The 24621-nt window shown below is 53.4% G+C and overlaps 4 protein-coding genes across 7 annotated transcripts; all 4 read right to left on the bottom strand.

The window, feature by feature from the left end:
- Positions 1-517: 517 nt before the first annotated feature.
- Positions 518-16768, bottom strand: LOC140263006 (class I histocompatibility antigen, F10 alpha chain-like). The gene is made up of 7 exons (XM_072357739.1): positions 16396-16768; positions 16052-16315; positions 15689-15961; positions 15508-15615; positions 15368-15400; positions 15175-15207; positions 518-576 (listed from the first exon to the last, which is right to left on the bottom strand). Exons 1-7 carry the CDS (start codon positions 16766-16768, stop codon positions 557-559), a joined length of 1104 nt encoding a protein of 367 aa, XP_072213840.1. The 3' UTR covers positions 518-556.
- LOC140263083 (class I histocompatibility antigen, F10 alpha chain-like) lies at positions 804-3044 on the bottom strand. The gene is made up of 5 exons (XM_072357825.1): positions 2959-3044; positions 2586-2824; positions 1912-2355; positions 1737-1838; positions 804-1620 (listed from the first exon to the last, which is right to left on the bottom strand). The coding sequence occupies exons 2-3, from the start codon at positions 2815-2817 to the stop codon at positions 1913-1915; spliced, it is 675 nt and encodes a 224-aa protein (XP_072213926.1). The 5' UTR covers positions 2818-2824; positions 2959-3044; the 3' UTR covers positions 804-1620; positions 1737-1838; position 1912.
- On the bottom strand, positions 5290-7912 carry LOC140263067 (class I histocompatibility antigen, F10 alpha chain-like). Of its 4 annotated transcripts, none has more exons than XM_072357807.1 (7): positions 7799-7912; positions 7426-7689; positions 6923-7195; positions 6560-6832; positions 6379-6486; positions 6040-6072; positions 5290-5897 (listed from the first exon to the last, which is right to left on the bottom strand). In XM_072357807.1, the coding sequence occupies exons 1-7, from the start codon at positions 7839-7841 to the stop codon at positions 5878-5880; spliced, it is 1014 nt and encodes a 337-aa protein (XP_072213908.1). In that variant the 5' UTR covers positions 7842-7912; the 3' UTR covers positions 5290-5877. The 4 variants fall into 4 exon arrangements, with proteins under 4 accessions (XP_072213908.1, XP_072213909.1, XP_072213907.1 ...); XM_072357808.1 differs by having other exon boundaries at positions 7882-7897; XM_072357806.1 differs by having other exon boundaries at positions 7426-7698; positions 7799-7872.
- LOC140263052 (zinc finger CCCH domain-containing protein 11A-like) lies at positions 8897-13388 on the bottom strand. Its single transcript, XM_072357785.1, has 10 exons — positions 13335-13388; positions 13014-13133; positions 12417-12540; positions 12026-12229; positions 11661-11777; positions 11392-11472; positions 10852-10959; positions 10581-10637; positions 10257-10340; positions 8897-9961 (listed from the first exon to the last, which is right to left on the bottom strand). Exons 1-10 carry the CDS (start codon positions 13386-13388, stop codon positions 9159-9161), a joined length of 1752 nt encoding a protein of 583 aa, XP_072213886.1. The 3' UTR covers positions 8897-9158.
- Positions 16769-24621: the final 7853 nt, after the last annotated feature.

Here is a 24621-nt window from a genome sequence, read left to right as displayed (position 1 = left end):
TTCCGGGGCTTACGGGACAGAGCGGTCCCGGGGCTTGTTACAGAGGGTTTCGGGGCTTGTTACAGAGGGATCCGGGGTTTACGGGGACAGCGGCGTCACGGGGCTTGTTACGGAGTGTTTCCGCGGCTTACGGGGACGGAGGGGTACAGGGGCTTGTTACAGAGCGGTCCTGGGGCTTGTTACAGAGGAGTCCCGGGGCTTACGGGGAAAGGGGTCTTGGGGCTTGTTACAGTGGGTTTCCGGGGCTTGTTACAGATGGTTTCCGCGGCTTACGGGGACAGAGGGGTCCCGGGACATACGGCGACAGAGGCGTCTCAGGGCTTGTTACGGAGGATTTCCAGGGCTTACGGAGACAGAGGGTTTCCGGGGCTTGTTACAGAGAGGTCCCAGTCCTTGTTACAGAGGGGTTCGAGACCTTAAGCAGACGGAATGGGTCCCGGGGCTTGTTACAGGAAGCAGAAGGATATGAGAGAGGTTGTGAGGATGGGGCTGTGTCCATCACTGACCCCAAATGCTCATGTGGCCAGTTGGCTCCTTGCAGGCTGAAGCACAGCACTCAGATGGTTTGGTTGCTCCCTGTGTGGAGGGGAAGAGATGGTGTCCTTTAGGGCCGTGTTCACATCCCAACCCTCTGCTCCCTGCAGAGTCTCAGCCCAGCCCTGGTGCAGCACAACAAGAAGCACAGGGACCCCTTCCAACCCCCAGCCCCACACCGCAGCTGTGATTGAGTTGCTGGTTCCACCTTCCTGGCCTGTAAGATAAGAAGAGCCATTGTCTCACTCCAGTTTATAGGAGGCAGGCAAGGTTCTTTGATATATGTATTCCTGGCGTGAGATTAAGAAACAACGGTTCAAATGTTGGTACGACCAGTTTATTACAAGACTTTATCAGGGAGATGGGGAAGGGGAGGACGGACACTATTATGGTGTAGGGGGATGGGGAAGGGAAGGCAGGCAATAGTATAAATATTAAATTGAAGCAAGGAGTCTCTGTAGGAAGCAAGAGGGAGATAGTCAGCACCATGGATCCATTGAGGTTTGTAGTTCAGTCATTGATCTTCAGTAGTGGTGGGTCATCAGGCGTTGTTGTTCCACTGATGATGACGGTGACCATGATGACAATTTCCAATGGTAGCACCCACTTATAAATAGGTCCAAAGTGGTCAAGTCAGCTCTCTTTGGAGAGACAGCTGGAATCCAAAGTAGTTGAGTCAGCTCTCCTTGGAGTGGAAACTTCTGACCCTGGGATCTCAGCAGAAACTCCTTTGTTCCCATCTTCTGGGCCTTGCCAGCAGGTAAGAGGGAGCAGGGATACCCATCTGCATCCTGTTTTTCACAGGGCACGATGGCTTCATTCCCCAGTTCTCCCATACCAAGCTGGAGCTATTGCATCCCAGGCCACATCTTCCGCTCATAAACAGTCCTGAGCACTCAACAAGGAAGGACTCTCACATCCATGAGCCCCAGCCCTGTGCTCGCTGTGGGGCATGGAGCAGCCCTAAGAACCAGGAAGGGAAACCCTGGGATAAAGTGGGGACCCCAACGCTGCCCTGGCACCGGGCAGAGGTGGGGGACAGCGCTGCCCTCATCACTCAATGGATGCCACCTTGAAGCCTTTCTCCTGCAGACAGAGAGAAGCATCAGCACAGGTTCACATCACAGTCAGGCTGGGGTACCCAAGGGAGACCCAGACCCCCCCACAGCCTCCACTGTTCTCCTACAGCCCTCCACTTTTACCTGCATGGCGTCTGTAGATGATGAATCCAACGCCAGCCACGATGACCACAATGGTGACGACCACCCCCACCACAATTAGCACCACGTCGGACTGTGGCCGCTCTGGGGGAAGGCAGGGCCGTCAGCAGGGGAAGGGGCAGCCCGCAGCCCCCCAGCCCCACATCCCCTCACTCACCCTACGAGTAGAGGCCGGGCTGGGGCAGGCTGGCGTGCTCCACGCAGCACTGGTACTTGTCCCCGTCCCCCGGCACCGCCTCGATGGTGACCCAGGTGTGGTAGGTGCCGTCGCTGTTGGGCACGATGCCCACCTCCTGCCTCACATCACAGCCCCACAGCCCCCCCTCACCTGTCCTCCCCAGCTCTGCCTTCCCGTGCTCCATGTATCTCCTCAGCCACTGCGGACAGAGGTCCTCCAGGTAATGTTTCAATCCCTCAACAAAATCACTTTCCTCCCACGCCCTCTTGGTAGGAACTGCCTCTGGAACCGCCGCAGTGAACGTCATTGTGTCTTTGTCAAAAGCAATGAAGTCTCTCCCATCATATGCAACCTGATAACACCCCCGGAAGGTGCCGTCCTCAAGGATGTCACAGCCATAAATCCACTGCCGTGTTAAAGACCCTGAAACACAGCCAGGCAGGGGTTGAGGGGTCCCTCCATCTCCATGGGTCCCACTGTAGTAGGGATGGGGTTGGGGTCCCCCCGGGTCGCAGCACCCCGAGCTCGGTGGGGCTGTGACGGGCAGCCCCGGGACGGTGCCGCCGGGCAGGACCAGCCCTGGGGGGTGCGGGCGGCACTGCGCCATGGAGCCCCATCCCACAGCACGGAGCCGCGGTGCCGGCCGTGCTCACCGCCGCTCTGGTTGTAGCGCCGTGCTGCAATGGCCAGGTTCTCGCGGTCAACCTGCTCATCGCCTTGTGCGATCTCCGTCTGCCCATCCCAGTACTGCTGGTCCATGTTGGCCGCCATCCACTCGGTGCGGGGCACGAACCTCCGCGCGGTGCTGTTGTAGTGCACGAAGATTTCGCCGTCCACGTACCCCACAATCACGAACCAGGGCAGCCCGGGGCCGGGATCCGTCATCGCCGTTCTAAAGTACCGCAGGGAATGGAGCTTTGCGGGGCCGGAGCGCAGCGGGGCCGTGAGCCGCGGGTGGGGGTCCCACGGGCACAGCCCCGGGGTGGGGTTACGGGGACGGAGGGGTCCCGGTCCGGCCGCACTCACCGCCCGCCGCCCCGCACACGGCGCACAGCAGCAGCCCCAGCATCCCGCACAGCCACAGCGCTGCGCTCCGGGAACCGACGCACCCCGCGCCGCTCCTTCAGCTTTTGGGACTTCCCGGACCCTCCCCGCACTCCCATTGGCTCCTCCGCCTCCGTTTCGCCAACGGTGAACGGGAGCGTTCGTGACGTCACCAGGCGCCAGGCAGAATGAGCTCCCGCAGGTTGTGAAGCGAAACCGAAACCCATAGGGAGACACCACCCTGATCCCAAAAGCCCACGGAGACACCAAGAGAGGCTGCAGAGTGTCTTTAATGTCAGCACCACGGCTCAGGGTCGGGGATGGGGACACGCAGGGACAGCTGGTGACAGAAGGTGTCCATCAGATGCTGCCTGCGGGGACGTGGGCTGAGAGATGGGGTCACTCAGCCCTCACTGATGGCAGTGGGGACAGGGTCAGGTTGGGGACGCTGTTACCTGAAGGGGAGTTGTGACCAGGAAGCGGGGTGTAACGTGTTGTGGAAATAGGAGGGGGGTGAGTGGGGTTCTTATCCCATAGCATCCCACAGAGACCCCATAGTGATCCATAGGGACACATAGAGACCAATAGAGGCAGATACAGAAACCCCACACTGACCCATAGAAATCATCAAAGACAACAGAGGGACCCATAAAGACCCATAGAGAAAAGAAAGATCCACAACAAGCCATAGAGACCCATAGGAACCCCACAGAGACCCCCTTAGAGGTCCATGCAGTCCTTCAGTGTCCCTCCGAAGCACCCACCTGGGCAGGGGGTTGGGCTCACCAGTAGTATCCATAGGGATACATAGAGACCATTAGAGGGATACGTAGATACCCCACACCGATACATAGGAACCCGTAGAGACCACAAAGGGACCCATAAGAGTCCATACAGAAAAGAAAGCTCCACAACAACCCATAGAATCCCATAGGAACCCCACCCAGGGAGGCTGAGTGGTGACCAGCTGTACACACAGCCATAACTGAACTGCCAGCCTCACCTGGCTGTGCTGCTGAGCATGCTGGGCTGCCTGGCCCTGCTCTCAACAGCACCCTGTCAGCTCTGGGATTCCCTCCCAGCCCCCACAGTTCCACTGAGACAGTTATGTCTGGTAGAGAGATTCACACTGCACTGAATGTGCCGCAGCCAAGAGCAACTGAAGGCTTCAGAACCAAAGAAGTGAGACGAGGCGGTGCTGGAGCTCATCTCTTCCACGGAGCACATAAGGGCAGCACAGCAGTAACCCCGGTGGCAGCAGCACCAGGGCTGTTGTTGGAGCAGCACTCCTGGCTCCCCTCCTGCTCCCTATAGAGCTGCAGCCAGACGTACAGCACTGCTGTGCTGTGCCAGCTTGATTTAGCAGCACAGCTGAGAGCTGCCGGTACAAACAGAGGAGCCTGACTACGTTCATACAATGTCTTAAATAGAAGGCAGATAGAAAAGGAAAGGATCAAATATTTACAGTAACAATGGCAGACACAACATGGGCACAATCCCACCCAGAAGCATCAGAAAACCACTAAATACCCAGCTGAAGCACAGCATCACCACGGCATCCTCCAGCAGGGCCAGGGCTGCACTGTGCCCACAGCAGGGCTGGGATGGCTGCGCTCTGAACTGAGACAAGCAAAGCAAAGCACACACGTGTTGGCTTCCAGAAATCAAGTATTTCTTGAGTACATGAAGGACCTCAACTCTGAGCAGCAGGAGAACTCAGGACCATGGAATGCAGTCTGCCCATTTGGTTGACCAGTTCAGCTGTGCTTTAAGACTCATTGTGAAGCCTGCTTTAGAAATAGATCACCATGGGGTATCCAACCAAACAGAAAATGTTTTTATTGTGTTTTTATACTATATAGTCTAAGACTACGCAGTTCAACTGTCAATCATCTCATCAAGTTCAAGAAGGAGCTCATCCACATCGTTCCCTGAGTCCAAGCCAATTTCTGCTTCCAGGTTCCCTCCTGAGATTTCCCGCATGAACTTTTCCAAGTCATCTTCTACAGATAAGGGGGTCTTCCCAGCCCCAGTGGAGCTCAGCTGCTGCACTATGGCCACCGATTGGGAAATTCCTTTCTGGAATCGGGAGCCCTGAGAGCTACAGCCCTTGGCACCTGGCAGTGCCATGAAGGGTTGGAAAGGCAGCGCCCCATTGTGCTGAGGGCCAAGATCCGGTTCAGACAACAGAAGCATTTGTCCACATTTCTGACATGAAGGCTGTCGCCTCCCGATCCGGCCACAAGTCAAGGCTGCCGAGTGCAATACCGTGCCTCCGCACACGGGAACAGATGGGACTCACACACAGTGTGTAACGCCGGAAGGACCAGTTTAATGCTGTGCCACAAACCGTATATGCTGGTACATGTGACAGCCTCTATCACATACCCGTGACCTCCCTGACTCCAGCCCTGGTGCACGCAGGCACCACCTACCCAATACCCAACAGGGGGGAAGCACAGCTCAGCCCAAAGCTGGATGAACTTTCCAGCCATGTCTTCATGCCAAAGCGGTGCAGATAGCACAGGGAGTGCAAAGGGGAGGAGGAGAGCAACAGTGTGTGATGGAGCCATGAGCAAAGAGTGAGGGGTGGGAGGAGGAGGGATGAGGGGAGGGTGGGGGGTAATCAGCAGGGGGACACATCTGCACCCAGAGGATCCAAACCGGGACACAGACCCCTCACCCACCCCATCCCCAAGCAGGTCCAAGAGCGCACTGCAAACAGGCTGAGCAGTGCATCGCTGTGGGTCTTTCTATCATTGGAAGAGGTGCATGCAGAGTTCTGCTGTCGGCATAGGAAACTGAAGGATATGAGAGAGGTTGCGAGGATGGGGCTGTGTCCATCACTGACCCCAAACGTTCGTTTGGCCAGTTGGCCCCTACCAGGCTGAAGCACAGCACTCAGACGGTGGGGTTGCTCCCTGTGTGGAAGTGAAGAGATGGATTCTGATAGGCCCGTGTTCACATCCCAGCCCTCAGCTCCCTGAAGAGTCCCAACCCAGCCCCAGTGCAACATCACAGGAAGCACAGGGACCCCTCCCAACCTTCAGCCCCACACCACACCTGTGCATGAGCTGCTGGATCCACCATCCTGTCCTGTAAGAGAAGAAGAGCCATGAGCCCCAGCCCTGTGCTCACTGTGGGGCATGGAGCAGCCCCAAGAACCAGGAAGGGGAACCCTGGGAGAAAGTGGGGACCCCAACGCTGCCCTGGCACCGGGCAGAGGTGGGGGACAGCGCTGCCATCATCACTCACAGTGCGCCATATTGTAGCCTTCCTCCTTCTTACCTGCAGACAGAGAGATGCATCAGCACAGGTTCACATCACAGCCAGGCTGGGGGCTCCTGAGGGAGCCTTAAATCCCCCAACAGCCCCCACTGTCCTACAGCCCTCCACTTTTACCTGCATTGTGTCTGTAAATGAAGAATCCAACACCAGCCACTATGGCGATGACCACAATGCCAACGACCACCCCCACCACGATGGGCACCAAGCTGGACTGTGGCCGCTCTGTGGGAAGGCAGGGCTGTCAGCAGGGGAAGGTGCAGCCCGGAGCCCCCCAGCCCCACATCCCCTCACTCACCCCACGAGTAGAGGCCGGGCTGGGGCAGGCTGGCGTGCTCCACGCGGCACTGGTACTTGTCCCCGTCCCCCGGCAGCGCCTCGATGGTGACCCAGGTGTGGTAGGTGCCGTCGCTGTTGGGCACGATGCCCCCCGAGTGGGTGTCCTGGCCCAGCACCGCGCCGTCCTTCACCCAGCTGACGGCGATGGGCCGCGGGTAGAAGCCGTGAGCGCGGCAGGACAAGGTCAGGATCCCGTCGGCCTCCTTCCCCCACACTCGCACCTCGGGTTGCTCTGAAGGTGGGCGGCAGTGAGGGCCGGGCTGAGCTCCCCACGCTGAGCCCCCACCCCACCTTCAGACTCACATCGCAGCATCCCCCTCACCTGTCCTCCCCAGCTCTGCCTTCCCATACTCCACGTATCTCCTGAGCAAGTGCGGACAGGTTTCCTCCAGGTAATGTTTCTGTCTCTCGGCATAATTACCTTCCTCCCACTTCGTCTTGGTAGGAACTGCCTCTGGAACCACCGCAGTGAACGTCATCGTGTCTTTGTCGAAGGCAATGAAGTCTCTCCCATCATAGGCATACTGACGATACCCCCGGGTGGTGCCGTCCTCGAGGATGTCACAGCCATAGATCCACTGCCATGTGTGACACCCTGAAACACAGCCGGGCAGGGGTTGTGATGCTCCTCCATCTCCAGGGGTCCCACTGTAGTGGGGATGGGGTTGGGGTCCCCCCGGGTCGCAGCACCCCGAGCTCGGTGGGGCTGTGACGGGCAGCCCCGGGACGGTGCCGCCGGGCAGGACCAGCCCTGGGGGGTGCGGGCGGCACTGCGCCATGGAGCCCCATCCCACAGCACGGAGCCGCGGTGCCGGCCGTGCTCACCGCCGCTCTGGTTGTAGAGCCGTGCTAAATTGTCCAGGCCCACGCGGCTATTCTGCTCATTGCTCTGTGCGATCTCCGTCTGCAAATCCCAGTACTGCTGGTCCATGTTGGCCGCCGTCCACTCGGTGCGGGGCACGTACCTCCGCGCGGTGCTGTCGTAGTGCACGAAGATATCACCGTCCACGTACCCCACTTCAAAGTACCAGGGCAGCCCGGGGCCGGGATCCGTCATTGCGGTGTGGAAGTACCGCAGGGAATGGAGCTCTGCGGCGACTGAGCGCAGCGGGGCCGTGAGCCGCGGGTGGGGGTCCCACGGGCACAGCCCCGGGGTGGGGTTACGGGGACGGAGGGGTCCCGGTCCGGCCGCACTCACCGCCCGCCGCCCCGCACACGGCGCACAGCAGCAGCCCCAGCATCCCGCACAGCCACAGCGCTGCGCTCCGGGAACCGACGCACCTTCAGCTTTTGGGACTTGCCGGACCCTCCCTGCACTCCCATTGGCTCCTCCGCCTCCGATTCGCCAATGGTGAACGTGAGCGTGCGTGACGTCACCGGGAGTCAGGCAGAACGCGCTCTTACAGAGTGTGACGCGACAGCGCTGAGCGGTGCGTTTGCGGGGCTGGGACGGGCGCGGTGTGGGAAACCCCCTGCCCACCGAGCACCGGGGGGCACCCGGGCTTTGTCCCCACCCCGGCCTTGTCACTACCCCGGGGGGGAACGAGGGCTTCTGCCTTGAGGGACGGGGGCAGTGAGCAGGAGTCGTTCTGCATTCCATTTGTTGGAATATCCTCAATCATTTTTGGTCAGGACTCTTTGTACCTACGACTTCTACCTAAGAGCTACAAATTGCTTCAGTTATATAATGAGCCCTTAATATAAAACATTCTCATTCTAAATGCAGAAACAACACTGGATTCCCACACACTGCTGCTGCATCACTGCTGATAACTGCAAGGCAGGGCTGCACCCGCCCATCCCTCATCCTTGGTGCCAAAATACGAGAAAAACTCTGCTCCCTCCCACCCCCACGGTGTCAATAAGTTGATTGAAAGGCTTCAAGTCAAAAACAAAAGCAGACACAAACCAAACTCAAGAGCTGGCAGAACTCCGGGCTCCGTTAGAAAAGCATCACCCTGGGGTATCCAACCACAAAGAAAAGGTTTTAATTGTGTTATTTTCTATACTATAAGACTACGCAGTTCAACTGTCAATCATCTCATCAAGTTCAAGAAGGAGCTCATCCACATCCTTCCCTGGGTCCAAGCCAATTTCTGCTTCCAGGTTCCCTCCTGAGATTTCCCCCATGAACTTTTCCAAGTCATCTTCTACAGATAAGGGGGTCTTCCCAGCCCCAGTGGAGCTCAGCTGCTGCACTATGGCCACCGATTGGGAAGAAGCTGAAGCTGAACTCGAGTCCTCCGACTGCTCCACAGAGTCTGCTTGGCTTCCCAGCTGCAGTTCCAGGCTTGTTAGAACAAGGAGGAGAACAATCAGCACACAACATGTCTTAACTGGAGGTACTTATTATTCCTGTGTTGGATTTGGGCATTCTTGAGCCCAACCCCCTGATCCTTCCCACACACCAAAGAGTTTCTGGCTGACGGCAAGACAAAGTGCTTAAGCAAAAGAAGTTGTGCTCCTCACCTGCTGGGGGGTTTCTCTGTGCCAGGCTTGGTGAGCAGGCTGACCTCCGGCAGGGCTGGAGCAGCAGCCTGGCAAGAAGGAAGACAAAGTCAAGGATTCCTCAGGAGATCCTTCCTCTGCAGCGCTTCTCCTTCAGCACTGCTGAGCCTGAACCCAACACGGGGGGCCAAGGGGCTCCTGAAGGACGTCAACAACCACGGGAAGGCTGCAGAGCACCTCAGCTCTTTGCAACAACGCAGCAGGAATGGACCAATCCCTTCACGCCACACAGGAATCCCAGGGCTGCAGAGCATTGTGCACACACTGCCATTCAGCCAGCATCCTGCACACAGCCACTGCTTTGCAAGGAAACCTGCACAACCTTTCAGTTCTCCACCCTTTCTGCAGCACTTGCATCTCAGGCTGAGCCTGACCAGGACAGCACTGACGCTTCCTCCCCTCCTTACCAAAGCTGCTTTTTTAGCTGGAGGCTCCTCATCTTCAGTGCTACTCAGGGCTTTCTCCTGCTTGATTTCTTCCAAGCTTTTCATACGCACTTCTTCCAATGCCTTGATTGGACGCGCTGGCTCTTCCAGTTTCACTTGGCCAGGCACAGATGGACGGACAAGTCTCCGCTTCTTGCGCTCACCCTCAGCTCTCTTCTCAGGCAGCAGCTCTTCTCCTTTTGGCTTCTCTTCTTCCATCCCTTTGTGTTTCCTTTCAGCCAGGGCTTCCGACAAGGTTTGCATGGGAACTGCAGGGGAAGGCCTCAGCCCGGAGCTGGGATCCTCCACCTTACAGCACCCTTCTGCCTGGGGGGCAGCTGGGCTTTCTCCTCGCTGATGAGCTCTCTCAAGACGGATCTCTTCCAGAGTTTTCACGTGGATCTCCCCTGCTGGCTTGGCACCCTTCTCTGTCAGCAGCAAGAAAGGAGAAGCGCAAGGATGTCATACCTGCTTATGATCTGTCTGAGCACTAGTACGGCCCTGTCTCTCCTTCAGAGACTTCACGCCTTCAACTACAGAGCAGAACAAAGCAGGGATGCTGCAGCAATGCCAGCTCTGTGCTCCCGTTTCCAAACGGGGCAGGAAAAAGAAGTTCAGATCCCAGGGATGAAGAGCTCAGCAAGCACGCAAAGAGAACGCTGCCAGGAAAGAAGAAGCAGAAAGCCTAGAGAATCTGTGCAGCAAACACAGACGACCATTTACCTCTCCTTGCTGCTCTGTCAACCTTGATCCTCTTCCCCAGCCTTTCTGCAAGGCTGCGCTTCAGCGGAAGGCCGCTGACATCAGCTACAGAGAGAAAACAACAACATTCCTCAGCTCATTTCTTGGGAGAAAGGTTTCTACAACAGTCAACCACAAACTTGGTTTCTTCCAAGGGGATGTTCTCAGATTCACCTTTCAGCTGCTGCACTTGTGTGCCACTTGGAGTCATCACAGACCCACCACACACTTTCCTCCCTCCTCCTTCAGCACTGCCCTCCCATTGACGTGCAGGCAGCCAAACAACAGCTCACAAGCAGCCCTTACCTACAGAGGATTTCCGTTTTCCAGGTTTCTCAGCAGGATTCAATCGAACCACGAGCCCTAAAACAAAGGAAAACAAAGGGCTTCTTTGACAGAAACTAGCAGCCAACAGAATGACTGTCCTGTCAGCTCATTGCCCACCCAACAAACAGACACCCAGAAGACACCACTTGGACAGCAGCACCAGCAGACTAACATGGCCCAACTACCTTGACTGTTATTGATCCATCCCACTTAGGAGCCACCAAATGCAAACAAAGGTACTCAGCATTACCCTGCTTTGCAGACAGCGTCACAGTTCTGACCACTGTCCGCACCTTCTCCTCTGGCACAGGAACAGCCCGAGATTGGAGCGGATGAGCAGGAACTCCTGAAGGCCCTTCTGATCCAAGGGAACAAACAGACAGTGTTTACAACCAGGAAAAGAAAAGCCACTGCCAACAACAAAAACCAACCTGACAGAACCGTCACAAAGACCAAAGCGCATTTGTTACTCATCGCTGTCCAAGATGCAACAACCACTGCACGTCAATAAGAGAGGTGACTAATTGGCCTCCAATTTGCTCTTGCAGTTCCCATCTAGAAGAGCAGCTGTCTGGATCTCAAACACCACGTTGCATGCTGAAGGAGCTCGATACCCCCAGCTAAAAATCCAAGTCTATCTCTCATGTAGCTCCCAGCCACCAGCAACTGCTGCTCCAAAAGCAGCAGTGCAAGATCAAGGTTCCCTTCTGTGAACGGCTCTATTCCCCAACACAGTGCCAGCTATCTGGCTGTGATCAGAAGGATCACAAAGTAGGGCACATGAACTCACCGCTTGGTTGTTTTCTTTTGACCTTTAGTTTCTTCCCTTTGATTCCTTCAGGTGTTTTGATTCCAGCATTCAAAGTGTCATCTGGGAACACAGAGCAGTGAATGAGACTGAGGGACAGAGGCACACGCTGAGGACCACAGCTCTGCAAACTGCCTCCTGCTCAGAAGCAGCCATAAGAAACCCTGTCAGCAACCCTACGTTCTGTTGTGTCTGTACAATGAATTGCTTTAGAGTGAATTGGCAAGTTCTTCTGATTCATCCTGGAATACCTTGTTTGGTATCAGCATTCGATTTCCCAGGGGAAATGATCTGCAATCCATCCTGGTTTTCTTCAGCTGGTTGCTGGACAGCTGGTTTTGTTTCTTCTCCCTTCTCAGCAAGCTGGTCTGGAGAGGGAAAGAAACAATCAGCCTCTTCAGTTACGCAGTAGGAATTCAATCAGATTTCCCACCTGTATGGAGCTCATACAATGACACTTCAGCCCACAGTTCATATTCTTAAGGACAAACCTAGTGATTACAGATGGGTTCCTTACTTCAACAGCCGTACTTACCTGCTAAACCCACAGAAGCAGTCTAAGATTCCAACCATAAGATCAAAAGCCACATTCCAGATCCAAAGCGACAGCAACCACACTCACCATCAGCTTCACCATCTGTAGCATTGATTCCAGCTGCAGGATGTGTAGGGCTTGGGACATCCTTGGAGTTGTCCCCTTCCATCAATGCCCTCAACTGTGGAGAGGGATTGGACTGCACGGAAAGCTTGCTCTGCTGCAGTGTTGGCTGAGCTGCCTTCAGATTGTCGCCTGCAGACTCTGCTGGACTTGGCAGTGGAGCTACAGGAAGGAAAGGATCATCAGCAATGGAAAACTTGCATCCTAAGTGAACTCTCAGAAGCACCCAAAGTTCAGCTGGGCACCCATCTATCAGCTCACCATGAACGTTCCCTGGCACTCTTGACCACACTACACCCACCTGTGAGCAATAGAGTTCATCTTTCGTCCCTAACCAAGACCAACTCACTTTGGCTGGGTGGTAAGAAAAGCCCATTGAGGTGCCGTCCCTTGGTGTGATGAAAGGCACAGTTGGATTTCTGGCAGCCTCCTGGCTGGTTCTCCCAGTAGCAGGGAATCTCACTGCGTTTTTTCTGAGGACGGAAAGGAAGAAAAGCTGCTGGTCATGCGGACCTCAGATTTGCAAAGGGAGACTGAGCTGCAGATGATGCCAGTGAGCAGACTGCCACAAAGCAGCACTCCAACACCACTCTGAAGCGTGCGCAGGCTGGGAGCACCGCGCTCACTCAGCTTTCCTAGCATGCTGTGGGTGAGGACACCAGTTGAGAAGGGCTTCAACTAACACACCTTGCAGAATGCCTGTCTGATGCATGTGCTTCTTTAGCAGCTGTGGACAGAACACTGTTGGCATCTACTACAGGAATGTCCTGCTCTGATTTACCAATGCCATTGAGCTCTCTTCCCTCTGCTTCCTCCCAGCCCCCTCTTCACAATAGGAACCATCCTCATCTCAAAGCAAATGAACCTAATCTGTACAAGCCCATTCAGCCCAGCTAAAGCAATGAGAAGTGGGTTTGGTGATGAACTCTGAGCAGCCAACACTCACCTGGATCTTCATGTGCCTGAACCTGCAGACCTTCCTGAAGCAGCGGCCCTCCTTCCACAGCGTGCAGATGGTTTCATTGCCCAAAGCAGCTTCACAGTGCCGGAAGCGACACTTGTCTCCCTGGAACCCAATGGAAACACAGAGAGGAAAATGCAATAGTACAACCTGAGAACTGGCCGTGCTTTGAGCTCATTTGTAGCCAGTTGCCCTATTGCGCAATGCAATGAGTTATTCAGTTTGCCCAAGATCAGTGATGCTTCTACCTATTCCACCCCGTCCTCTGAAGACCTAAAAGAAATGAAGGAAACAACCCAAGCAGACCTTGTTACAAGTGGAATAGAAGTAGAAATAGCAATCCTCTCCATTCTTCGACATGCTGGACGAGCTCCCAGAAGCAGTTCTGCTCTCGGGGATCTCTGTGCAGGTCTTCCTCTGCTCTCTCAAAGAGCTGGCTCGTGCTCCCTTGCACTGAGCGTCTTCTACTGCCTTGATCAGTGAAATCTTCTGTTGAAAAGGAACCCTGAGCAAAACAGCAACAAGCAGAAAAGAATGAGGAATGCCCACCCATCTTCCCAGCTTTCTCCTGTTCGTTCCATCAGTCTCTCAGGAGCAGTTGTTTCCAAACATTGCCCTCCTCAACACTGGTCAAACTAGAGGAACATCAGCCTGACTCAGCACGGAACCCCTGGGGGCGCACGGCTGCAAGGCCTCCAATGGAGCCCCTCCAACTGGATGGCAAAGTTTCCTTCCCTCCTCCAATCCCGATAGAAATGCTGCCTTGTTACCTTTAGTACCTTCCCATCAGATTCCTCTCTGGCACATTCCTATGCTCCTAACAACCTCAGTGCTGCCCAGCACAGACGCCGGGCACCAACACGGCTCTGGACTCTGCACCGTGGAACACCCACCCAGCTCAGCACTTCTGTTCTGCTCACAATGGGAAGGGTTCTGGAATCGGGAGCATCAAGTGCACTAGAAATGCCTCACGTCCCTCCGTTCCTTACGAGCCCTTCCCTTTGGAAACAAGAGAACCCCAGACACATCTGTTAGCACAGCAGCCCAAATGCTAACCAGAAACCAAGCACGGAGCCCTGAGAGCTACAGCCCTTGGCACCTGGCAGTGCCATGAAGGGTTGGAAAGGCAGCGCCCCATTGTGCTGAGGGCCAAGAGCCGGTTCAGACAACAGAAGCATTTGTCCACATTTCTGACATGAAGGCTGTCGCCTCCCGATCCGGCCACAAGTCAAGGCTGCCGAGTGCAATACCGTGCCTCCGCACACGGGGAACAGACGGGACTCACACACAGTGTGTAACCCCGGAAGTGGGGGAGAAATAAACCAGAATATGTTTTAAGGGCAGCAGAACAATAATTTATTTGGGTGTGAGGTACAAGAGGGGTGGGGGGTGTCATGGAGCCTCTGTGGTCACAGCAGGGACATGAGAGCATGGGAAAGGCTTGCAGGACTGATGAGTGGGCAAGGAGTTGCAGAAGTGGAGTGGGCAAGATTGTGGGTGAGAATAGGAAAGGCAGCAGGATGGGGGGTAAGATGGGAAGAGTTGCAGAACATCTAGTAGGGTGGGTATATGTAGGGACAGCTGGGAGGAGCATGAAGGAGACCACATTCCAGCTCACAGGGATGGCATTGGGAAAACCAGGATGGGGAGCAGGCAGCCATCAGCATGGGGTCACAGAGGGGAGGTGATGAGGGATGAGGGGATACATGGGGACAGAGAGCAGCAGGGGGAAAGAGAGAGAGGAGGGCAGTGGGTCCTCAGTACCCTGAGCAGCCAAAACAGGCCAAGGATCCCTCATGCACCCCATCCCCAAGCACAGCACAGAGCAGAATGCAGGCAGGCTGAGCACAGAACAACCCAACACTTTATTTCTCAGGAAGTCATGCAGGGCACACATAACAGCACAGGAAGCAGAGGGAGTTGGGAAAGGTTGAGAGGATGGGACTGTGTCCATCACCAATCCCAAATGCTCCGTGTGGCCAGTTGGCCCCTTGCAGGCTGAAGCACAGCACTCAGATGGTTTGGTTGCTCCCTGTGTGGAGGAGAAGAGATGGTGTCCTATAGGGCCGTGTTCACATCCCAAACCTCTGCTCCCCACAGAGGCCCAGCACAGGGACCCTTCCCAACCCCCAGCCCCACACCACACCTGTGCTTGAGTTGCTGGATGCACCATCCTGGCCTGTAAGAGAAGAAACAGCCATGAGCCCCAGCCCTGTGCTCACTGTGGGGCATGGAGCAGCCCCGAACACCAGGAAGGGGAACCCTGGGAGAAAGTGGGGACCCCAACACTGCCCTGGCACCGGGCAGAGGTGGGGGACAGTGCTGCCCTCATCACTCACTGGGAGCCACGTTGTAGCCTTTCTCCTTCTTCCCTGCAGACAGAGAGATGCATCAGCACAAGTTCACAACACAGCCAGGATAGGGGCTCCCGATGGAGCCTCAAATCCCCCCAAAGCCCACACCACGCCTCCACTTTTACCAGCATGGTGTCTGTAGATGATGAATCCAACACCAGCCATGATGGCGATGGCCACAATGGCGATGACCACTCCCACCATGATGGGCACCACGTTGGACTGTGGCTGCTCTGGGGGAAGGCAGGGCCGTCAGCAGGGGAAGGTGCAGCCCGCAGCCCCCCAGCCCCACATCCCCTCACTCACCCCACGAGTAGAGGCCGGGCTGGGGCAGGCTGGCGTGCTCCACGCGGCACTGGTACTTGTCCCCGTCCCCCGGCAGCGCCTCGATGGTGACCCAGGTGTGGTAGGTACCGTCGCTGTTGGGCACGATGCCCCCCGAGTGGGTGTCCTGGCCCAGCACCGCGCCGTCCTTCACCCAGCTGACGGCGATGGGCCGCGGGTAGAAGCCGTGAGCGCGGCAGGACAAGGTCAGGATCCCGTCGGCCTCCTTCCCCCACACTCGCACCTCGGGTTGCTCTGAAGGTGGGTGGCAGTGAGGGCCGGGCTGAGCTCCCCACGCTGAGCCCCCAACCCACCTCCAGCCTCACATCACAGCCCCCCCCTCACCTGTCATCCCCAGCTCTGCTTTCCCGTGCTCCAAGTATTTCCACAGCAACTGCACACAGGTTTCCTCCAGGTAATGTTTCTGTCTCTCAGCAACACTGCCGGCCTCCCACTTCCTCTTGGTAGGAACTGCCTCTGGAACCGCCGTCGTCGTGTCTTTGTCAAAGGCAATGAAGTCTCTCCCATCATACGCAACCTGACGATACCCCCAGGTAGTGCCGTCCTCGAGGATGTCACAGCCATACATTCGCTGCAACGTGTGAGACCCTGAAACGCAGTTGGGCAAGGGGTGAGCGGTCCCTTTGGCTCCAGCGGTCCCACTGTAGTGGGGATGGGGGTCACAGCACCCCGAGCTCGGTGGGGCTGTGACAGGCAGCCCCGGGACGGTGCCGCCGGGCAGGACCAGCCCTGCGGGGTGCAGGCGACACTGCGCCATGGAGCCCCATTCCACAGCATGGAGCCGCGGTGCCGGCCATATTCATCTCCGCTCCGGTTGTATCGTTCCTGCAGCGTGTCCAGACTCATAAGCCCATTCCGCTCAGAGCTCTGTGCGATCCGGGTGTTCCTGTCCCAGTACTCGGGATCCACAGCTCCAGCTGCCTTCATCCACTCGGTGCGGGGCACGAACCTCCGTGTGGTGTTGTCGTAGTGCACAAAGATTTCGCCATCCACGTACCGCACAGACACGAACCAGAGCAGCCCGGGGCCGGGATCCGTCATTGTGGTAGTGAAGTACCGCAGGGAATGGAGCTCTGAAGGGCTGGAGAGCAGCGGGGCCGTGAGCCACGGGTGGCAAATTGACTTGCGGAATCAAACTCTATAATCCAGAGACTGGTTAGAAAGCAGGGATGTTTATTCCAGCGTTGCGCGGCGCCGGGTGCAAGGGGGATAGCTCCTCCAAAGTTGCACACCGTAAGGAGAAAAGTGTGTTACAGATATAGGTCAAGCTAATACATCATCAATAGTCTCCTCCCCAGTTTGATTACATATTCATTACATTCCCTATGGCCCCATTCCTCGCAACCCCATTCCCCCATTCCCTCTGACCCCATTCCCCGTGACCCTTGTTGTTGTTTTGGGATGACATTCTTCTTCTGTTTTCTTCTTGGTGTTATCTGCTGTTATAGTTCTCCCATGTCAGCGTCGTCGTGCCCGGGTGTATCTAATCCTTCTTCTTGTCAGAGGTCTCCGGACAATTCCTTCTTATCTTTATTGCCCTCTTCTCTGCTTTTCTTTTGACTAAGTGTCTGTAATTCCCCTTTCTCTGTCCTCCCTTAACATAAACTATCTATCTGTAACTACCCTTTGCCTTAGTGAGGCCCCTTTTCCCTTTCTGTAGCAAAATGTTCCCCTTTCAGCTACTATGGAGTCCTTCTTCACTATTCAATTCCCCCCTTTTCTTTAATCTAGCAGGGCTTCCACCTGCTAGATTATTTTATTCTTTCTTGACGTGTCCTGAAATAAGCCCCACTCTCTACCTTTTGCCTTAGCTCATGCCTCTCCCATACCTCATATTCCCTTCTGGTATCCTGGCACAGACACAAAGAGCATCTTATAACAACACAAGCAAAACACACAAAGAGTAGCAAGGTGATGCAGGCTAAGAAAAGCTGTTTTAGTCATCCTAAATTTGGCAACTAGCAAGTTTATCCCATAGTCCAGAGAAAACCATTCCCCAATCAGTGTTATCCCTGCCTACTCCATGTTGCAATTCAACTTTGGATAAACAGGATACCTCCTCTTGGATTGTCCATCAGGCATCTGCAGCAGCATCCTGAACTGTTTCTAAGGTGACAGAAATTTTCCTACAGCGATACCCCCCTTTTCTTGGGAGTTCTGTGAAATCAATTTGCCATTGTTGCCCTGGAAGGCCCCTTCCCGTGAGGCCCCTTTGACCCTGTTCCTGGTCCTGGGATTGTACTTTGTAGTGTTGGTTTGCCCAATATATTCTCTTATCTTCCCTTATAACCAATTTCCATAAAACACAAAAGGGCATAACATTGTGTCCATCTGGGTTTGCACCCATCTGTCGGCTTGCTCTCTTCCCTTCTAAATCATTAATTAGACTCCTGTTCTCTTTAGAATATCTTACAGGTCTTGGCTTGGGTTCAGAGATTTTAAGTTTACCGTCTGGAATTGAAGCCTTCTTCAACTGCCTGTTCTGCCATCTGATCTATCATCTTATTCTCTGTTTCCTGTGCAGTGTTACATTTCTGATGTCCTTTACAACCTATAGTAGCCATTGGTAGATTTACATCACGCTGTTTTCCTTGTGTGCGAGCAATCCTTGCTCCTTTCAGATGGTACTATGAGCGTGTGGCACCCCAAACACATATTTAGCATCTGTCCATATAATTAAGGCTCTGGTCAAGGCAGTTATTTCAGCCTTCTGAGGGGAAGTCCCCACAGCTGGTGGTTGTGCTTCGATTACCTGGTCAGTAGCAGTTACTGCATGTCCTGCCTTACAGTCTCCTTGTCTCATCAAACTGCAGCTGTTGGTTAACCAGGTGTATTCTGCATCTTCTAAGGGTTCATCCTTCAGGTCCAACTGACCAGCTGGAATGTGCAGCTTCAGTTGTTTCAAAGCAGTCGTGCAATCCGGGAGTTCCGCTAAGGAAAGATACTGGGTTGACAATATTAGTTACAATTATTTCTACATCACCCTGCATACCAGGATGGGCCTGCTGTATTGGTTTTTAATGTACAGATGGAAACAAAATGTACAGAAGGTATAAGTGAATAAGTAAAGGAAAAACTCACCAATGGTGGTGCCTTGACTGAAGCAGCTGGGGCAGTCCTCCCTGGTGAGCGATCTCCAAGAGATACTGCTCCAGTGGGAGTCAGCCCTTAAATGAGGTCTCAGAGGGGATGGAGTCAAGCTCCACCCCTCCCGGGAGCACAGCTACATCACTCTCACCTGTGCTCCCACAGCTGACCCCATACTTGCCTCAGCTGATTAATCAGAGGTTCAGGCTGTGATTACCAATCTCCCATACACTCCACCCCTTCACAGCGTGAACCAATGATTAGGTGAGTTTTCCCTTATCACAGAGACCCAACGCGACGCTGATACAATTTCCCGTCGCACCGAATGCTGATGTTATTCAAATGATGATTGGATGGGTATTCACGATCTTCCGTGGGCCAGTGCTTGATAGATGTTACTGGAGACAAGCCATCTCGAGGTGCAGGTCCATTTGCGTTTCATCAGTCCACACAAATTGTTCTCTGATGGTCCTAGAGGCTTAGAATCTTAGGGAGAGTAATACAGATGTTTCAAGGGTACCAGGAGAGGAAGGTCTGCCCTCCAGGACAAGATACAGGCCGTATTCTTGTCTTGGGTCAATACTTCTGCTCGCACCGGATTATGTCCTGGCCTCCGATACCATACCCTCTGGCCAGATATCTGTGGCTGTATAACTATATCTGGCACCAGAGGAGGAGTCCTGATCTGCCATAGGGACATGATGGGTGTCCCTTTAGCAATAAAGACCGGAGTATTGACCACGATGTCAGTAGGCCATGTACCTATCACCGAGGGGGTAACTGAACCTCCCACCTCCAATAGTCTCCCCCAAGGTGCAAGTAGGCCACATCACTTGGGTCCTACTTGCACCTTCCAGGGCCAATTTATCTTATGGATTCCTGGTTTTAGATTCTCAGGGGCAGGGAGCAGAAGATTATTGTCATTACCAACCTGCGGTTTTACCTCATTATCAGTACCTGTAATTTGGATCCTAAGAGGGGAGGCCCATATAGTGTGTAACATTTTCAGAGCACTGGGTCTGCCATCCCGAGGTCTTTCGTTCAAGTCCCGCAGGGTTTCGTATAATCTTTTTGTCCACCCCTGCAGGGACTGGGAGTCTGTCTTCAGGGCAGCCTTAAGAATACCATTGTAGCGTTCAATAAGGCCTGCCCCTGTTGGATTATATGGCAGATGGAATCGCCATTCAATGTTGTTCTCTTCTGCCCAGCGCTGTATCATCGCTCCAGTAAAGTGAGTCCCTTGGTCGCTCTCGATGACTTGAGGTGTCCCATATGCAGACATCAGTTTAGTGAGTGCCTTAATTGTATATGCTTGATTTGCCTTTGGTACGGGATAGGCTTGCAGCAGTCCACTTACAGTATCAACGCAGGTCAGGGCATATCTCGCCCCCTCGGACCGAGGGAGGGGCCCAATGTAATCAACCTGCCATCTCTGAAGAGGACTATATCCTCTAGCAATGTGGGATGTTGTTTCAGGCAACGGTCTTGGTCTCATCTTTGAGCAAGCGTCACAGTCCTGACATGCTTGGACGATATCAGATAGCTGTACAGGCAGCCCCCATGCTTTAGCAGCTGCCCACATTATCTTTTGTCCAGCGTGCCGTAGCTTCTGATGTAACCATCGGGCAATATTTTCGGATTGTGAATTCCCAATCCATCGAACTCGGGCCAGTGTGTCCGCTTCATCGTTTCCTGGTGACTGCAGGGGTTGATGACCAGAGACATGGTAGACACATACCGTCCTGTGTTTGACTGTATTCCAAATGTCTACCCACATGTCTTTCCCCCAGATCGGTCGGGCGTGGATAGTCCATTCCTGGGTAGCCCACTGCGTAATCCACAGAGTAAGCCCCCGGTACACGGCCCAACTATCCGTACAGATGTTCAGGATGCCATCACCAGATTCTTTAGTTATAACCATCCACACGGCTCGCAATTCTGCCCATTGGCTGCTCTGACCATCCCCCTCATCAAACCAGATTGTCTCAGTAGAGGGATGGTATGCTATAGCTCGCCACTTGCTCGGGTTGCCTCTGCTGGACCCATCCGTATACCAGGCATCTTCAGGAATAGGATATCTTCCTTCCTGAACAGGGCTCTTCTCTGGTGGAGCGACCATTGGTTCTTTCGGCGTATCACTGCGATATGTCACTGGGCCTAGGATCTTCTGTAATTCCTCCTTGAGTGGAGACGAAGACAGGCTGCTTCTTTGACTTAGATAGGCGACCCATCGTGCCACCGTCTGTGCTTGGGCCACCCCTGTCTTAGGAAGGTGAGTTAAATCTCTCACCCACCCCTGGATTGGTAATGTAGTTTTAACTATAACCTCTGCTGTTTGCGTTATTGGCTCTACCGCTTGTAACGCTGAATAGGCAGCCAATAACTGTTTTTCAATCATGCTGTATCTTTCTTCTGCTCCGTGCCAAACCTGAGACCAGAATCCAATGGGGGTTCGAACAGAACTCTGGCGTTGCCACAGGCCCCAGCCAAAACCATCCTGGGTAACATGAACGTCTAGTTCAGCTGGGAGGGTCGGATCAAATATACCCAATGCCTGGGCTTGTTTAACTGCCAGCTTTGCCTGTTGGAAAGCATCTTGTTCTACCTTCCCCCAGTTCCACGACTGACCCTTCTTGGTAAGCTTATACAATGGCCTCAACAACTGAGCTAAGTGAGGTATAAAGGAGCGCCAATACCCCAATATACCTAAGAACTCTTGTAGCTGTTTCGATGTTGTAGGGACTGGGAACGCTTGGACTTTATCCACTACTGCACTGGGTAGTACTTTGGTTTTTCCGGACCAAATTACTCCCAGGAATTTTACAGATAGCCCCGGACCTTGCACCTTCTGTGGGTTTATAGCCCACCCTCTCTTTTGCAGATAAGCTATCAATAAATCTGCTGCTTGTCTCACCGCCTCTAATGAATCGGATGTTAACAGGAGGTCATCAATATAATGATATAAATTTACATTATGTGGCTTCTGCCACTTAGCCAGATCACGCGCCACCAAATTATGACAAAAAGTAGGTGAATGTACGTACCCTTGCGGCAGAACCTGAAAAGTCCACTGCCTGCCTTCCCATGTGAATGCAAACTGGTCTTGTGATTCTTCACTAATTGGAATACTGAAGAATGCATTCGCTAAGTCTAGGACACAGTGATACGTTTTAATTTCTCTACTTAGTGTGTCCATTAGGGAGGCAATATTGGGTACAGCTGCATGAACAGGCGGCGTGACCTTATTTAATTCCCTGTAATCCACTGTCATCCTCCATGTTCCATCCGATTTTCGCACTGGCCATATTGGGGAGTTGTACGGGCTATGTGCAGGCCTTATAATACCCACTTTTTCTAATTCCTGCACTGTTTTTGTTATTTCATCCTGCCCACCTGGGAGTCTGTACTGTTTTACATTAGTAATCCGACGTGGCTTGGGCAGACAAATAGGCTCATGTTTTGCATGGCCTCTCAATATTGTCTGAATTGCCCGGATACTAATGCATCTTTGCCGCAACCGGAACTCTCCCACTGTTGTGTGGAGAGCCAGACCCCACAAGATATCAATTCCCAATATGTATTCCGGAATTGGAGCAATAGATACCTTGTACTCCCGTGGTGGGAGGCGCCCGACCCCCAATTTTACCCAGGTTTGGGTGACTGGAACGGTCTGTCCCCCAAAGCCTCCAATCATTACTTTATTCCCTCTGAATTTTGTTGGGTCCCCATATATTATAGATGTTTCTGCCCCAGTATCAACGAGGGCCATAACCTTCTGCACATTCTCTCGGGACCAATATATTGTCAATTCCACATAGGGCCTCCGGTCCCGTCTAGAGGCCCTAGGGTGACTGACGTCCCTCATCATGCCATAAACTGGGCCAGATTCAAGTCTTTTACCTCTGATGCCTCTGGTATTGTGACCCGAGGTACCTGAGGTGGCTTCTTTTTCCTATTTGGCACGACAGAGTCTTCTAGATTCCAAGCTGTTGTCAGTCGTCGTTCTATAAGTCTTATCCCCGGTCTTTTGGGGTGGTTCTGAAATTTTTGTTCATCCTTCAGCTGTTTCCACAACTGAAGTAGAACGTGATTGGGCTGCCCATCAATTTTGGCAAATTGAACACCTGCTCGGAGTAGATCGTTAAACATTTGTTTTCGGGACACCCTAATGGGTCCCGCCCGAGGGGTTCGTGGAGCCGATCTCCTGGCTCGGGCTATTGGAAAAACTTCAGAATCTTCAATTACTCTGATATTGCGCTTGGTTCTCAGGCGCTCAGTTTCTCCTAGGTCCGCTACCAATTGGGCAGCATGCTGGACTGCTGCCTCTGCGGCCACTAAAGGATTTAATATAGAAACCAACGTTCCATACATATGTGAGGGAGCCTGCTGTAAGATTAGGTCCCTCATTCCTGCGGAAAACTTTACCATGTCTGGACTAACAGATGCATCTTCATAGACAGCCTCTCGCATGCCTAGTTCCCGGATATAATTCTGTAGGTCTTCCATAGAAGACCACATTCCTGTATGTACTGGCATGTCTGTTTTATTCGACCATACCATACGGCAGGCAGCCATTATCCAGTCTACGATTGAATGATTTTCTTCAGGGAACTGGGACCCTGAGTACAATCTCTGCCTCAGGGCAGGATGGACTGTTATTGTTGCTAATTTAGATACCTCGGGGCCGCTAACTATTACACTTTCTGCTCCCGAGTCCCATAATCGTAGCAGCCAGGCTGGGACACTTTCCCTCGGCCTTTGCCTGAATCGCTGTACTAGATCCATAAGTTCGGTGGGTGTGTATGGACGTGCTGTTACGTGTAAATATGGGTCAGCAGGGGTCCATTGATCAGGAGGCACCCCTGCTGGTCGCTCCTGGACTTTTTTTGTTTTTTGAGTTACCATAGGACGAACTTCTAATAAGTCCGTCTTAAGTGGCTCTTCTAGGTCAGATTTAGTGACCTTAGTTTGGTCCGATGTTTCAGGATCCCTACTATCATCCATTGAAATATATCTAATTTGGGGGGTATTTGAAAAAAATGATGAATTTTTCCCCGTTAACAGACTAATTTCGCCCTCTAATTTTTCAATGCGGGCTTTTAATAATTGATTTTCATGCTCAATCTTACCTGATTTAATTTCTGCCTGATTTAAAGCATTCAATAAAGGCCAAGCTGCCATGGATGCAACCATTTGCCTTTCCTTGGTTGTCAAAATATCTTTTTGCAATCCCTGAAAGTATTCGGTTAGATAGTAAGGGGACATATTGCCTGTTACCCGTAAGGGCCCCCATTGTTCAATAATCATCGCTAATTGAAAATATGGGGACGCCTCAAACCCTGGGATTTGTCCAGGGAGGGTTTTCCCTAAGGGGGTGATCTTCTCCCCCTTGAACCAGCTAAACACATTCCATAGAAAAGACATTTTTTTTTTTTCCGATATTTGCAGGCTTCTGGCTGGCTCGCCAAATGTATTGGTTTTTAATGTACAGATGGAAACAAAATGTACAGAAGGTATATAAGTGAATAAGTAAAGGAAAAACTCACCAATGGTGGTGCCTTGACTGAAGCAGCTGGGGCAGTCCTCCCTGGTGAGCGATCTCCAAGAGATACTGCTCCAGTGGGAGTCAGCCCTTAAATGAGGTCTCAGAGGGGATGGAGTCAAGCTCCACCCCTCCCGGGAGCACAGCTACATCACTCTCACCTGTGCTCCCACAGCTGACCCCATACTTGCCTCAGCTGATTAATCAGAGGTTCAGGCTGTGATTACCAATCTCCCATACACCTGGTATTTCAGGGATCTTTGGG

Source organism: Excalfactoria chinensis, chromosome 27 (assembly GCF_039878825.1).
Source record: "Excalfactoria chinensis isolate bCotChi1 chromosome 27, bCotChi1.hap2, whole genome shotgun sequence".
In the NCBI taxonomy this organism is placed as follows: domain Eukaryota; kingdom Metazoa; phylum Chordata; class Aves; order Galliformes; family Phasianidae; genus Excalfactoria; species Excalfactoria chinensis.
Note: the sequence above shows the minus strand (reverse complement) of the source record. Positions and strands in the feature narration are given on the sequence as shown.